This window comes from Archocentrus centrarchus, chromosome 13, assembly GCF_007364275.1.
Source record: "Archocentrus centrarchus isolate MPI-CPG fArcCen1 chromosome 13, fArcCen1, whole genome shotgun sequence".
NCBI classification, from domain to species: domain Eukaryota; kingdom Metazoa; phylum Chordata; class Actinopteri; order Cichliformes; family Cichlidae; genus Archocentrus; species Archocentrus centrarchus.
The window spans coordinates 29,575,940-29,591,065 of NC_044358.1; the positions used below are offsets into that span (position 1 = coordinate 29,575,940).

General features: G+C 39.9%; 1 protein-coding gene across 2 annotated transcripts in view; it reads right to left on the bottom strand.

Annotated features, from left to right (window-relative positions):
• Positions 1-409: 409 nt before the first annotated feature.
• The window catches only part of arhgef17 (Rho guanine nucleotide exchange factor (GEF) 17), a 71,978-nt gene continuing 57,261 nt past the window's right edge, over positions 410-15,126 (bottom strand). Inside the window, exons 6-24 of one of the 2 annotated variants that reach the window (XM_030744049.1) lie at positions 14,940-15,116; positions 14,574-14,624; positions 14,318-14,427; positions 14,126-14,211; positions 13,773-13,891; positions 13,281-13,488; positions 12,969-13,042; positions 12,797-12,880; positions 12,575-12,678; positions 8,728-8,843; positions 8,533-8,652; positions 8,167-8,434; positions 7,952-8,038; positions 7,682-7,749; positions 7,340-7,488; positions 7,019-7,193; positions 6,565-6,660; positions 6,162-6,335; positions 410-4,182 (exon numbers count right to left, since the gene is read on the bottom strand). In XM_030744049.1, the coding sequence (XP_030599909.1) occupies positions 3,974-4,182; positions 6,162-6,335; positions 6,565-6,660; positions 7,019-7,193; positions 7,340-7,488; positions 7,682-7,749; positions 7,952-8,038; positions 8,167-8,434; positions 8,533-8,652; positions 8,728-8,843; positions 12,575-12,678; positions 12,797-12,880; positions 12,969-13,042; positions 13,281-13,488; positions 13,773-13,891; positions 14,126-14,211; positions 14,318-14,427; positions 14,574-14,624; positions 14,940-15,116 (2,475 nt within the window). In that variant the 3' untranslated portion in view covers positions 410-3,973. The remainder of the gene's footprint in view (positions 4,183-6,161; positions 6,336-6,564; positions 6,661-7,018; positions 7,194-7,339; positions 7,489-7,681; positions 7,750-7,951; positions 8,039-8,166; positions 8,435-8,532; positions 8,653-8,727; positions 8,844-12,574; positions 12,679-12,796; positions 12,881-12,968; positions 13,043-13,280; positions 13,489-13,772; positions 13,892-14,125; positions 14,212-14,317; positions 14,428-14,573; positions 14,625-14,939; positions 15,117-15,126) is intronic. The other variant, XM_030744048.1, reaches the window with a different exon arrangement.

Consider the following 15,126-nt stretch of genomic DNA (forward strand, 5'->3'; position numbering starts at 1 on the left):
AAAAGTACTTTCAATTTTTAACTATCGCTAAGCTAATAGTATTTGCAAACAAACATGAAAAAACTACAGGCAACTGCGGCAATTTACTAGCAAACAAAGCAATCACTAGGAAGTTTTTTAAGTGAAGCACATTCTTTGCAACTGATTTCACCCAGCAACAGCCAGGAACCAGTCAGGGAATACACATTTTCCCTAGCAACCAGTGGCTGTATTGTGTCCAATATGCTGAGCCACTCTTGAGCAATGTGATCAATGTGATCACGATGTCAGGCGAGAAACCTCAATCGCGAAAATACACTGAAAATCACAGCTAGTTTACCAAACATGCTTTGCGGTAATGTGTAATCTTCAAGAGAATGAGCACAACCTGGAACCTGTGAATTGATTTAATTACAAAGAGGAACCCACAGTGACAAAACAAAGACAGCTACGTACAAGAAGCAACTCTGATAGACTCTCTTTATCACAGCTGCAAGATGTCCAACAGAGTCATGACCAAGTGGCGGTGCAAAACTGCAGCTTCTTATTTTTTAGTATTTTTTTATTTTTTACCTTCCTGGCCATGTCTGTAACAAGGCAAACAGCATGTTTTGGAGTGAAAACATGAATATCTGTCAGAGGCCATCTTGCCTTCTTTTTATAAGCTCTATGACAGTTATAATTTAAACGTGACTGACAGCGCATGCCAGAGGGGAGAAAAATACAAACAGGAAAAACAAACCTTACACAAATATATAAAAATATGCCATTAGATTCATATCAACAATTGAGGACCAATGGGTGCACTATTTACAGAAAAAAAAAAGGCAGTATGTACCAATATTTACAACAATAAAGACTCGGTTCACAAATAGGCATGAAGAGATTACGTACAAGTTGCTGACAATTACAGTGATGGTGGGATTTAGATAATTTTTTACTTCATATTTAAGATGTTATGAAAGGGTGTGGTTTAAAAAAAAAAAAAAGAGTGAAGCAGTTCAGTTTAATTTTCATTGGGTTAAAATGCTCCTGCTGAAATAGTGATTATTCAGTTATTGAATACGTGTGAATACTGAGGCAGTGTAAAAGGATATTGTTAAGGCGAAAGAAAACCTAAGTTGATGAATCAGCTAAATCCAAACTCACTGACTGTGACCAAACTCTTTTCTATGGAAGCTTGTTTCTGTCACTGGAAAAAAAATTTTTTTTTAAATTGCTAGGTAGCGCTAAGTCAAAATTTTATTTATTGCATCAAAATTTCATGTTATGTGTATCTCAAAATGTCCGCTTACGTCTGAGTAACTTGAAATTTCAAGATACCCAACTGGAAATTTTGTACTACAGATGGCAAAAATTTATAGAAACTGACGGCGCATAAACCCCCATGAAACCACAATGTGGTTTTATACACTTTGTATGGTATCAGCTTCCTTCAGAAACACTGGTAATTTCTTTTTTTTTAAGATAGCTTTTGCCTCACCTAAATTCAAAAAGCCAGGTACTGTTCATTTGTCCCATACAGACATGAGATTTATACAAAGCTTCATAGCTAACTCTCAACAAGAAACCAAATCAGTATACTTCCCAAAATGTTGAGCTAGTCTAATTTTTTTTTGCTAACAGGTTACAGGAATTTTTCTTCAACAGAAGAACCACAAAGAGCCCCCCCACCCCTTTTTTTCCCAACTGAATAACAGAGCACTTAAGTAGCACTTTTTTTCTTTTTTTAATAACCAATAACTCACAGAGGCGCTAGTTAGCAGCTATCACAAATGCCAGCTAATCCTCTCACAGTGGATCCTCATGTGGGGATGTGGAAAAGCTGAGGTGAAGTGCCCAGATGGCTGGTAAGGTACAATGCGGTTTGCTAGGCTTGGAGGGATCAAAGACAATCACAGATTAACCCCAAAGCCTGGCTGGTGTGTGTTTGTGTGTGTGTGTGTGTGTGTGCATGGACAGGCTGGAGTCATGCTTTGCTTCCACAGACATCTGCTTTAAGACGAGGGAGAGCTGACTTTTCACCGTCACCGTGCGTGTGTGAGTGAAATGGCTTAACCTTTAGCCTTCTGAAGGCACGTGCAGTTGCTCGGCATCTGTCCCTGTCCTCCTCTCATTACAAGCATCTTGTTGTCCAGCAGCTACTGCTATCTGTTTGTGTGAGTTTGTGCAAGTGGTGCACATTAAGGGTGTAACCATGCATCTTAGTGCTACATGTCCTGTAATGAAAGTAAGTGCAACAATACACAGAGTGGAGCTGGAATATAGTAAACATATTAGGTAACTTCTAGCTGTTGGTAAGCTTGTTCCCACCACTGAATTAAAAAAAAATTGCCAAGTCAAAATTTTGGGTTATTATCTCAAAATTCTGACTTACTGATTATTTTGAAATTTCAAGTTATTTCTGAGTAAGTTGAAATTTTGAGATATTCAACTCGAAATTTCAAATTGTTAAACCAAAATTTTTTTCTTAGCCTGCGGAAACAACTTTTCATACAATCACACAGTACAGTAGCTGTGTTTTTTTTGCCTGTTTAAAAGCTGCTTTGAGATACGGCACGAAGGGAAATTATGCAAAACAGTGCAAGAACCCCGTATTGTGTATCGTACCGAACCACGACTGGACTGTATCCGTTCAACCCTCGTGTGCGGGTCTGTTTTCTGGTAATCAGTTCTGGTAATCGAGCCTCAACCCAAAAGGAAAAAGTGGAAGCTACATCTTCTATAAATTAAGTGCTGTAAAAGGCGGCGCTAAAATCAAAACCATAAATACTGTACATAACTATCTTCATCTGCTACCACAGCCTATCGTCGTCTTTAAAGATCCCCTGTCCCTCGTGACAGTACACTCGACAAACTGAAAATTTCATGGCAAAAATAATCTTAGTGTCAACACATAAAAGGCTTTGGCATAGTCCTGTTAAGAGGAATGTTTTCAATCCACTTTTTTCGCCTCTACCAGTAGTGGGACACTGCTTCATCTACATTGCAGTCATCTTAAACAAAAATTCAATGTGTAAAAAAAATTATAAAATGGTGATTTTCTGCAGAAAACACACGTGCTTTTCACAAATCTCTTGACTCGGTGAGTGAAGGCCGTGCAGGAATGTATGGGAGCATACGTGTTCAGTCTTGTTAGATATCTCTGCTGCCACATATTGCACTTAAATGATGCTCTTACCCCCAACAGGAGGGATGATGATGTTAGCAGTCACATCTATTATCGATGGCAGTGGAACTGACATTTGTCCTTCACTTATTTATAAGACCAGACATTTAAAACTCTCCACTATCTAAAAATCTAGCTGAAAAAATAAGCACAAATTCATAATTCCAAATATCCATCAAACTATAGTCTGTGTTTGTATGTTTCACTTTTTTTTTAAACCATTTATAGATATTTATATATTTTGTAATGACATTTACCTTGGATCATCAATAGGCTTTTTGCATGAAGCTCAAGTTAAGATGAAGCAAAAAAAAAAAACAATTTCAAAAGGACAAGTACATGCTTCATCTCACTCATGCCAGTTTTTCTTAAATGGCTGCTTTCTGCCTCCTGTGCAGAGACTCTGCAGAATCCAAGTCCACTTCTCTGTGTTGCCTTTTCTCAGTTTGAACATATGTCCATCTGTAAAACTGAAGTTCGCCTCCTGTTTCAGTCAAAACTTAAATCTAAAGACACCTTTTTTTTTATTTTTTCTTGACAATACTCGGCGGATGCCACAAACCGAAAACGCACACACAGACATGCACACCATCGGAAACATTAACACGAGAAAACTCAGCTTGAAGTGATCATATTCATTAGGAAGTCCAAGGGGAGTTGACGGCCATATTACGCACATAGAGACCAGTGGACCGAGCAGAAGAATGCAAGAGCAACACCAAAAAAGTGAGGAGTCGGATGGGGTTAAAGGACGAGGAGCTTGTGCGCCGATTTCAGCTTAGAGGGAGGATGGGTCAGGTCGGTAAGACTAAGAGTTCGATTGTCTCAAACCCTCCAAAGCAGCAGGTGGTTGGTACTGTCATCCCGTCCAACTGTTTCACTGCTATTAGTCAGTCTGAAGTCCTCATAGCCATCACCACCGGAAATGACTAGATAGTTGGTTTTTGGAGGTATGTGGGCAGAAGCTCGGCGGAGCGTGGAGTCACGCCTCTGGAGGCTCCCGTCAACTGTGCTGCTGCTCTGGGACTGATTGCCTAGAAGATGAAGATGAATAAGAAGCATGCGTGGAGAATGTGAGAACAGCTGGAATATTTCTGAGCAAAACAGAAAAGATGTGTGCAAACATAAGAGTCATACTACAGAAATATCCAATTTGGGATGGCAAGAGGTCTTAAGCCACATTATTACATACCTTGTTAACGTTACACTTTTGCAAAACTGACAGGTTAATGATTTTTGACATCTTTTTGTAGATTTGCTTAAAGACTTGTGCCACGCAGTCATTTGCTTTGAAAATAAATAAAAATATAATGCAATCCTTTATATCTTAACCATTACATTTAACAAAATTCCAAAATTCAATGGATGTATAATTATCATCTTGTCAAATATGACACATTATACAGTGGCTTGCAAAAGTATTCATACCCCATTGAACTTTTCCATATTTTGTCACATTACAACCACAAACATAAATATATTTCACTGGAATTTAATGTGAAAGACCAACACAAAGTGGTATACAATTGTGAAGTGGAAAGAAAATTATACATGATTCAGTGCGGTGTGCAAAAGTATTCAGCCCCCCCGAGTCAATACTTTGTGGAACCACCTTTTGCTGCAACTACAGTCTTTTAGGGTATGTCTCCACCAGCTTTGCACATCTAGTGACTGAAATTTTTGCCCATTCTTCTTTGCAAAACAGCTCAAGCTCAGTCAGATTAGATGGAGAGCATTTGTGAGCAGCAGTTTTCAGATCTTGCTACAAATTCTCGATTGGGTTTAGGTCTGGACTTTGACTGGGCCATTCGAACACATGAATATGTTTTGTTTTAAACCATTCCATTGTAGCCCTGGCTTTATGTTTAGGGTCGTTGTCCTGCTGGAAGGTGAACCTCCGCCCCAATCTCAAGTCTTTTGCAGACTCCAACAGGTTTTCTAATATGGCACTCAATTTAGACATACATGACAAAAGGAGGTTTAATAATACTAATAAAAACACTGTGAACTGCCAGTGCTACCCTTCAGCCTCCTGGCAGTAGAATCCCCTGGAAGCACCAGAACACATAATTACCAGGTCTCAGTAGATCTTAATGGGGTGCATACAGTATGAACCTTAGTGACTTTATTCACCATATCAATTGAAAAGCACATGACTAAGTAATAAATATAAACCACTGAGGATAGAGAAGTCACTTTATGTGATTGCCATTATTATGTTAAGGACTAGGTCGCCTGTGGTTTTCAGTAGATGCATCTATGCTGTCAATTTGAAAATCCTAGGTCACATCATTTGAGTTTCCTCATTCACAGGATTCTCAGAAAACCTGACCTCTGACCTTGCCGAGATTCAGACTCATCCAAATTTTTTAGTAGATGCACCTATCTAGATAGATCTTTCTATCTTTAGGAGGAAGGTCACAAAACATTTTTTTTTTCTTGTATAAAAGGTAACTTTTAAATGGATGTAAATTTTGAGTTAGGCATATAAACATTTAAGGTCTGTTTTGGTCTCATTTTGGTCATATGTAAATTTATGATGGATCATTTGTTTTTGTGTGACCAAAACAAAAATAAACTAAACTGAACCTTGACCTTGAAAATTAAATCATATGTTCTTGGGCCCTTAAGGAATATTTCCACAAAGTTTCCTCAATTTTGGTTCAAAACCTATAGTGCTTTATTGCTAACAGACAGACAAACACGCACCAGGGTGAAAATGCAACCTCTCTCCAAAATATGGAAAAATATGTTCTCAGCACCAGAAATAAAGTTTGCAAAAGGGGAGCGTGTTCTGCCATGTTTGTGCTCTTCAGCTTCCGTTTCCAGACAAAAAACCGCCCACACCCACATTCGTAAAGAGTCTCGCAAAGCAGTGGAAACGCAGGCTCGTTCTTAAGGGGTTCACCGGTTCCTTGAAACCAGCATGAGCACTGGCACCTTGTCTGTAGTGCATATGATACATTTCCACTAAGTCGTTTTTTTGCTAATATCTAAGAAAAGCAGCACCAACCTGTGGAGTCAGGAGGGAAGTTCATGTCAAATCCTTCTGGTAGTTCGACTGATGTCAGGAACCGAACGTGGCCCGTGTGTCCATGAGCTGAGCCCATTGGTGCCAGGGGAGATTTCAGAGTCCCAGCCCCAGTTCCTGAGCTCACCGCTGGGATCACCAGCGTAAGAACCACCCCTAGAACAAAACAGAAGCTTATAGTAAGTTATCTGAACCAAACATAAAGATCAATGTAAAATTGTACAATGCAATCTCTTTAATTTCTTTGTAATGTTTGCAGGTTAATGTATTTTACATATATTTCCAGACCTTAAAATCACTGCTTTGATTTAATAGTAAACTCATGTAAAAAAAAATCTGGCTAATCTATTTTCCGATTTCTTAAGACTAAAGTATGTTTTCTTACCTGCACTTGTGCCGATCCACAGCAGATCCTTACATGCTAGCAGGGCTGTGATTCGCAGACAGGCAGCCTTGTGCTGTCTGATGATCGCATCTGCACCTGAACAGGGAAGGAAGAATGGGAGGGAAGGTCAAAGTGAGATGAAAAACAGGGTGGTCAGACTCTGGAAAATGTAAAAATGAAGGAACATTCAGGCAAGTGACAATTAAGCATAGTTAAACAATGCATATGAGCTTTGCATGAGATCTACAGGTGAACAAGGTAATGTTTTAACTAACAGGCAGCACTATGAACAACAATTACCTGCATCAACATTATATGCCAATTTGCATAAAGTGTAACAAAATATATATGTATTTTAGACTTTTTCTTTCCTCTAGTTTTAAAGAGGAAAATGTTGTAGAAGCCTAACATTAACAGCTTTAAGACTGCATAAATGTCTAGCCTTACAGCATACCTGCAAGCATCTTGTGCACAGCTGGTGCCACATCGACCTCTGTCAGGCTCTCCCACGTTTGAGCGTGGTATAGTTTGACCTGCGCACTGCCCTGCAACGCCAACCACACACCCTGACCGTACGCCACCATGCATGTCACGCACCGACTGCTGTCAGTGCCCACCTGGAACCAGTGCTGAGACAAACAAAGAAAGAGATGGAGGTCAATTTTCTAATGCACCAGTGCTCCTGCTTGTCAGTCTGTCGATCCTTGTCTTTTATTCTGATGCAACTCTGAAGCCAATAATTCTCTGGTCCCCTCTCATCTGTTCTTCCACCTACCTCTTGTACAAGTGTGGTTGTGTTGATGATAAGGACTCTGTTCTGTGACCCACACCACAGCTTCCCTCCTACTGGAACCATTTTGGTGACAGGGCTAGTAGGTGTACCCAGAACTAACGTCTGAGAAGACTGAGGGTCCCAGAAACTACCTGCAAATTGAGATCAACAGTAACAGGGATTAAGAGGTACTTAAAGATGTGGGCCAAGACAGACAAGTGAGGACGTAAGACAGAAATGGAATGATGTTGTGATCTAGGACAACTGAAAGTACTGCAAGCCAAAAGCAACTCTAGTTTTTTTTTGGTCCTTGCTTACTCCAATCATGTCCACAGTTCAGCTTACCTGCTTCTCTCTGATAAACAATCACCTCTCCATTTGCTAAGGACACAAACACTTTGTTGTCCAAATACCTGAAGTAGGCAAAAAAAGAGGGATGTGAAAAGGAAAAATGAAAGGAGGCAAAGTAAAAGCCTGATTTATATGTAATCCAATAAGATCTGGCTGATTGATGTCTTTCCCAAGTTTACTTTACTACCATTTTTCTGTTTACTTTTGAACTGATAATAAGCATAAAACACTGTATTACATTAAAGTGAGACCAGGCAGACTCACAGTATGCAGAGGATGGACGCTGAGTGTTGCATCTTCATGCTGTTTTTACGGTTGCGGATGTTGTCTGAGGACTGGTACACATGGATGCTAACAAAAGCAGGAATGTAAGAAATTAGAGGATAAAAGCAGTTCATCAACAAGCAATAAAGACAATCTATTCAAACCACTTTCTAAACCAGATAACTTGAGTGTGCATGTGCTGTAATTCCACACACCATCCATCCTCCGTGCCTAGCCACACAGAGCTCTGGTAAGCCTCTGGGTCAATACTGAGAAGATCCTCCAGACTCGCCCGGGTGAAAGATCCCCGAGAGGATCGCCGCATGGCGCGACCATCCATTGGACTCTCTGCGTGAACACGGCTTACGCCACCGACACCCAACATCCCTTGAGCACCATATGAGCTTGTCACCGGGAACTCCTGTTCCTCCTCACTGCTGGTGGTCTCTGTAGCCATGTCCTTGGAGCCTGGACCCTCATCATCTTTGGGGTAAGATGAGAAAGTGTTTGAGGGACTGGTAGAGACAGTGCGGGTGTAAATAAAGTAAGTGTTTGTGGGTGTGACTAAAGTGTTTACTCACTGCCATAGCTGGATGATATGGTGGAGTGACTGGCCTGACTCTGTAGAGTTGAAGAGGGACTGGGGGAATCTTCGTCGTCTGTATCGTCGCTGTCAAATGGAACAAGCTCCGCCCCCGGTCCTGGATATAATTAGTGCATTTTCACAAATGACTGAATATTAGACCATCCATAATTTAGAAAGACCTTAAACTCACCTGTGGGTTGCTCGGTCAACTCTAGAGTGGAATGAGAAATGGATATGTGGAGTTGCTGCTGGGTGTGACCAGGTGCTGCGGAGGTAGGGGCAAGGGCAGGCTCTGATCCACGCTCCCTGAGAGGTCAACAGCGGTTAGTTAGGAGGAAGACAGGAACAGACCGTGGCTGTGGTTAGATGCGTACATTTTTTTTTGCTGAGATTAAAGATTTTGTGTCAGCTGGGGTATGGAGGATTTAATATTGTCTGGCGTTTAAATTCATCAACAAGTTTAATGGCACAGCGTGACACCCATGTTCTACTCGTGAGCTTTTAATGCATATACGGTACTGTGCAAAAGTCTTGGAAAATGGGGAGTACATGCAGAAAAATTACGGAAATTATAGTATATAAGACAAAAATGGAGCTTGTAAAATTCTGACAAGCTTGAAAGTCAATATTTGGTATGAACACCTTTATTCTTCAACACGGCCTGAATTCTCTCAGGCCGATTTCTTTTCATTTCTTTAAGCAGTCTTCAGGAATATTCTCCAGGCTTCCTGAAGGACATTCAAAGCAGTGACGTGCAGTCAGGGGAGGCAGGTGAGGCACGCCCTCACCTGTCATCGTGGAAATATAAAATTAAAAAATAAATTAAATGGTTATATTCATTCAGTGATTTGTATTTTAAAGTTCTTTTCCATTTAACTACACCATTTTTAGATTAGTTTTTTTCAAAATCGTTGAATTTTCGCATTTGCCGGTCAAATACTAAGAGACGAACGGTGAGGCACCAGCCCGGCGAGCCGCACCACGGATTGCGCAATCCGTGGTGCGGCTCAGTATAGTCATTGCCAATGACTACTAACTGTGCTGGCATGCTATGCAGTGAGACCGGATTACTTTCCCTTTGCATGTGGCAATTAAAATGTTCTAACACTTTTACTATATGAACTAAATTTCTATATTTTAGCTGGTGTATATAATGCACAGTTTTTTTTTTTTTTTTTTCATTAACAACTGTATGTGTGTGTAATGCATTCTTGTGTTGAGCGATCATGAAACTGCTGCGAAGAGACACTAGGTGAGGCACGCAGTTCTCGTGCCTCATGGTAGGGGGCGCTGGTGATCCCAGGGACTCTACGACTCCTCGGCGGCAAGCTACCATAAACAGTTAGCAAGGCCAGTTAGTTTTTCCTGTTGCTTGGCCTTATGTTCAACATGGAAGATTACATAACTCAACTGAAAGAATTTTCTAAACTGGACTTTCAATCGAAGCAGAAGATAATAATTAAAGGAAGACCAACACCGGAGCTAAAAGGTTTGCTTCAGACTATGTTAATGTTAAACAAAACAACTGTTGCCAATCAAATGGTGAATAAGCTATATGTTTGTAAATCTGATGTGATGACGTCAGTGCCTCACCAGTCACGACCCTCACCGCACGTCACTGATTCAAAGCCATACTTTGGATGTTGGCTGCCTTGTATCCTGTTCTCTGTCAAGATGATCCCACACTGCTTCAATAACGTTGAGGTCCAAACTCTGGGGAGGCCAATCCATCACAGAGTAACTAACAAGGCAGCTCATTCTCTTTGTCTTGAAAATATTTTCTTTAAAGATGTAATGCATTTTGGGATCAACTTGAAAGGAAACCAGATATGAAATGTAAATGTGAGATCAGGGGTCAAAGGTGACATGATATTTGGATGCAAACTATAACGTGATATTTAGAATCCACATATACCAGCATCATTTCCCAAATGTTGCTAATACAAACAAAAAAGCAGTAGAACTTTATACATAGTTTTAAAGATAAAAGGCACTTTATGAAGGTTTGCCCTTATTTGACCTTGAAGAAGAAGAAGAGGTCAGAGGTCCAAAGTAATGTGATATTTAGAATCTCCATATATCATTCCCTATATGTCTATATGTTGGCAGTAAGAAACACAGTTTAAAGAGCACTATTTGACATTACCACTTTGACCTTCAGAGCAATTTATTAACCTTGAAGGAGAGGTCAGAGGTCAAATGTGACATGACATTTTAAAGCTTTATAAAGTACTTTTTATATGTTGACAATTGTAAGAATCATAGTTTCCACCTATAAATCATGAAATTGACCTTGAAGGCCTTGGTGGATGTAAGGCAAATTTTAATGGATCGGTAACATGACCCCACTCAACACCCCAACAAAGTTTTATCAGAATTCATCCAAAACTTTTCAAGCTATTGTGTTTACAGGCAGAATGACACACAAAGATTACCAAAAACCATAATTTTCTTTAGCAGGGGTAAACAATGAATCTGTTGCTAACCTGACGCTTTCCAGATGGTACTGCATGGTGGATCAAAACCTGATGGTACTTTTCTAAGTTCATAATTCCATCAATTTTAGCAAGATCCCCAACACCACTGGCTGAAATGCAGCCCCAAACCAGGACAGAGCCTCCATTATGTTTTACTACAGTGAATGGCTGTAGACACGACAGGTTGTACCTCTACCCTCCTGATTTTAACCAAAATTTTTTAATTTGGATTCATCACTCCATAAGTTGTCCAGTTTTTCCTAATTTTTTTTAAGGACACACTGCACATCATGCCGAGGTACACCAAGTTTTCAGCAAATAGCCAAAAATCACTTCTTTGGGAATCACCTTGTTGGTGCAAAATTACTATTTTGTGCCTGTCAAACTGTGTTATCTTCCACATTTTTAATTTAATTTAGATTTAACTAAATAAACGGGAACAAATTGTGTTTTTGTTTTCTTTTGTTTGTGACAGGCTGCTAGTAACAAAGTGCTTGAAGATTTAAAATTGCTTCTTTGTTAAATTGCCTGTTGTGTGTAGACACAACACTGGTTCATCTCTTCAGTTAGGTACCTTTTTCTTTTTGCTTGAATGATTCCTAGGTCAGTGTTAAGTGTCTTAGCAAATTAAAAAAAAAACATTCCTCTGAAAACAGTCAGGTACAAACAAGACCTTCAGAAAGCCTGAAGAACTATTGTTCAGGGCCACTTCTAAAAAAAATGACAAGTCTGACTCCTTGGAGGCAACTATAAAGAAATCAGGGGTGGCTCAAGACTTTTGCACACTACTGTAGCTTGACAGATATTCAAGTATTTCCATATTTTGTGCTCAAAATATGGAACTCCTGTTCCATGCTTAATGGGGGTAATCAAATGAAGATTTAAGGAATTTGCAAGCCATTAACATTATAGTTCATATAATATGAACTTAATATTAACTACTGATTACTTAGTATTACAAACTCATATTATTTGACTGACCATTAGCATGGTTTATATGCTTAGAAGAAAAAAAAAACTTTCTTCCATGAAGAAAAGAATAACAGAACAAAACTGAATAACCTTCTTTCACTTTTCATTAAAGACCTTCAACACAGCAGATCCATTTAACTTATCAGGGCATTGCATTATGTATTACAGCTCACTGGCCTGACTTACTTGATGAAACTGAGCCACTTTAAAAGAAATTTCTAATCAAAGTGTTTTTCCTACTCTGGACTGCCTTTGGTGTCTTTTCCCCAAAGTTCATATTTACCAACAAAGTTACTTTAGTCTTTAAATTTATGCCTGTACAGTACAATGACTTCTGAAAGCATGAAAATCATAGTAATCATTGTTGCTGCATATATTCAGGTACTTAGTTCTAAATGACTACTATGATTACTATGATTAGCACACTTAACGGAAGAATATGAAGCATGGGCCTGAGTTTTAAATACAGTTTGAATTCAAGGCTTCATAAATACTTTGAACCTTTGTTAAATCAAAGTTAACCTCTATCTGTGCAGTCATCCATGTGTGTGTGTGTGTGTGTGTGTGTGTGTGTGTGTGTGTACTGACCTTCCCTTAAGTCCTGGCACTGCAGCAATACAGATAATCCTCGCTGAGCAGACAGCGATACACGCCTCCACTGTGGGCTCATCTTTGATGTTCAACAGACAAACCTACAAAGGCAACATCAGCATCAGTCTACAAAATCAAAATTATGTTTTGGGGGAGTTTTTTTTTTTTGTTTGCTTTGTGCCAGAGAATGTGGAATAATCACATACAATCTTTTCTCACCTGTCCCACGTATCCATCACTATTACACACCCACACTTCACAGCCGCTGTCTGGACAGCTGTGGCTGGGAGAGGCACATGAAAACTGGAGACAAAGAGCAACGCGCAGTAATGAGTGCCTGTATTCTGCGGATAAAAATGCTTCACAGTAGAAAACTTCCTGTTGCTCTCACCTGCATTCCACTGCGAGTCTTCATAATAGGAATGGCCTTCAGGAACTCTGGGTCCCACTGGTCCTTAGTCATAGCTAAACACATACAGCACATAAATAACTGCACATATTTAACTGATGTAGCTCCAAGTCAGAACAATTATTATTAAAAAAAAAGAAAGAAGATAATCTTAGGATGCTTAATGAAGTTGTTCTGGGTTACATGAAACCATCTCATCCACTTGCTTTAACTGCTGAATTTGTCTGCTGGCCCATTACTAACTTAGCATGCAGAAAATACTATAATATGTCATTCTAAAACCTTTTCACTTACCTAATTTCTTCTTGGCCTCCTCAAAGGCCTGCTCGAAGATGGAGCGAGCGTCAGGTGTAGCAAACTCGAAAACGAAGCTGTTCTCTGCGGAGGCTGTGGTCAACTCCAGCTTTGTGGGCAGGAAGGTCATACTGAAGGCCAAAGACTGTTTGTCTGAAAGCTCCCTGTGCACCGATGCCATCAGATCCTTTATTACCTCGTCTAGGGGCTGAAAGAGAAGGAAAAAGGTGGAATTGATTTTAAAAATTGCAGACATACTCTATGGCAGCCCCAGCTGAAAACACACTGCAAACGCACAAAAGAGGATGAAAGAGATAAGAGATTAAATGCTCGATAAAGTTTTTTAACGTCTCCGTTGTTGTAATAACCTCTACATAATTTAATATTTAAAGGAGGAGATTAGAAAAAGTTTTGATGAGTGCGAGACAAGGACATGGGTAAAAGGAAAAGAGCGAGGGAGGGAAACTTTTGTCACTGCAACTTTCACAGCACCTGGTGAGGGAGGCTGAGGGTCTCAGCCAGTTTGCTGATCTGCCCCAGTGTGCTGAGATCCTCATCTAACCGGCCAATCATCTTCTGGATGCTGTCCTTATTCGTCGCCTGAGCGGAGCCTGTGGAATGGGGGAAAAAACAAAATAAACAAAAACAAACAGCAAAATGCAATTTCCACATTATATTAGGTGATTTCTATTAGAAACTACTAAATGTTACATTTATTTTGGTTCTGTGCATGTTTTAGTAGCGGATTTGTCTTTAGTTAGGGAACAATGTTGCATATTATATGCCATCTGCAGTGATGTTTTAATTAACTGAAGAAAATATGAATTGCAACATTGCAGTCTTACTTTTCACCACCTCCACATCCTCAAGAGGAAGCTTCCACAGGAACTTGTATTTACTCGAAGTATCAATCACACTTGCAGCAGAGTATCTGGGGGGGCGTAATCATGAGAAAACATCACTGGTTTACATATTGTTCAACACCAGGGGGCAGTATGGTTTAGAAACCGTGCTCTGATGGCCTGTGCATTACATACAGGCTCATGGAGCTGCGTCTTAATGAGCCAGACTTCCTCTTGAGAGTGGTGCAGATGATCAGATCACTGAAGAGGAAGAGGGAGCGATCTTTTTTTCCACCCACTGTCTTCTACAGAGAGAGACCGGAAGAAAGAAATTATACAGTGTTAGCAAAATGCAACCTTCATAAGAGGATCTCACGTTAGAATATAATGCAGTTTCCTTTGATAATTTGTATAAATGTGTTTATTTTCCAATTCAGTAAGCATTTCTTACCGCCTCCATGACTATTTCTTGTCTCAAGAACTTCCTCTGGGGATTCAGAATCTGACACACACACACACACACACACACACACACACACACACACACACACACACACACACACACACACACACAGAGTGATTATTTTTTACATTTTATATTTTAAGACTATTAAAATAACTGCAAAGAGCTAGTATGTCATTGCTAAAGGATGAAACCTAGTCACTTTATGGGAAACATAATGCTTAGAAAACAAAGATAAAATCAGCTGACAGTTTATTTTTCTCCTGCCACAGTAGCTGCAGACAAGTAAACTGTGACAGCAGACAAACATCTGAGGTAAACAGACAATTTCATTCATTTGAGCAAATATCTCACATGTTCGACTCCTTCTATGTGTGCCTCAATCTCCTGGATGACCCTGGCTTCCCTCTCTGCCTCTTCAGCAGAGCGTCTTCCTTTATTGATCTTCTCTGCCAGCCGTTTAATGTCCCTCTGAGCGTCCAGTAAGTATGGGTGGTCCGGGTGATCCTCTGGAGTGTGCTTGAGCAAATCCTTGAACAAA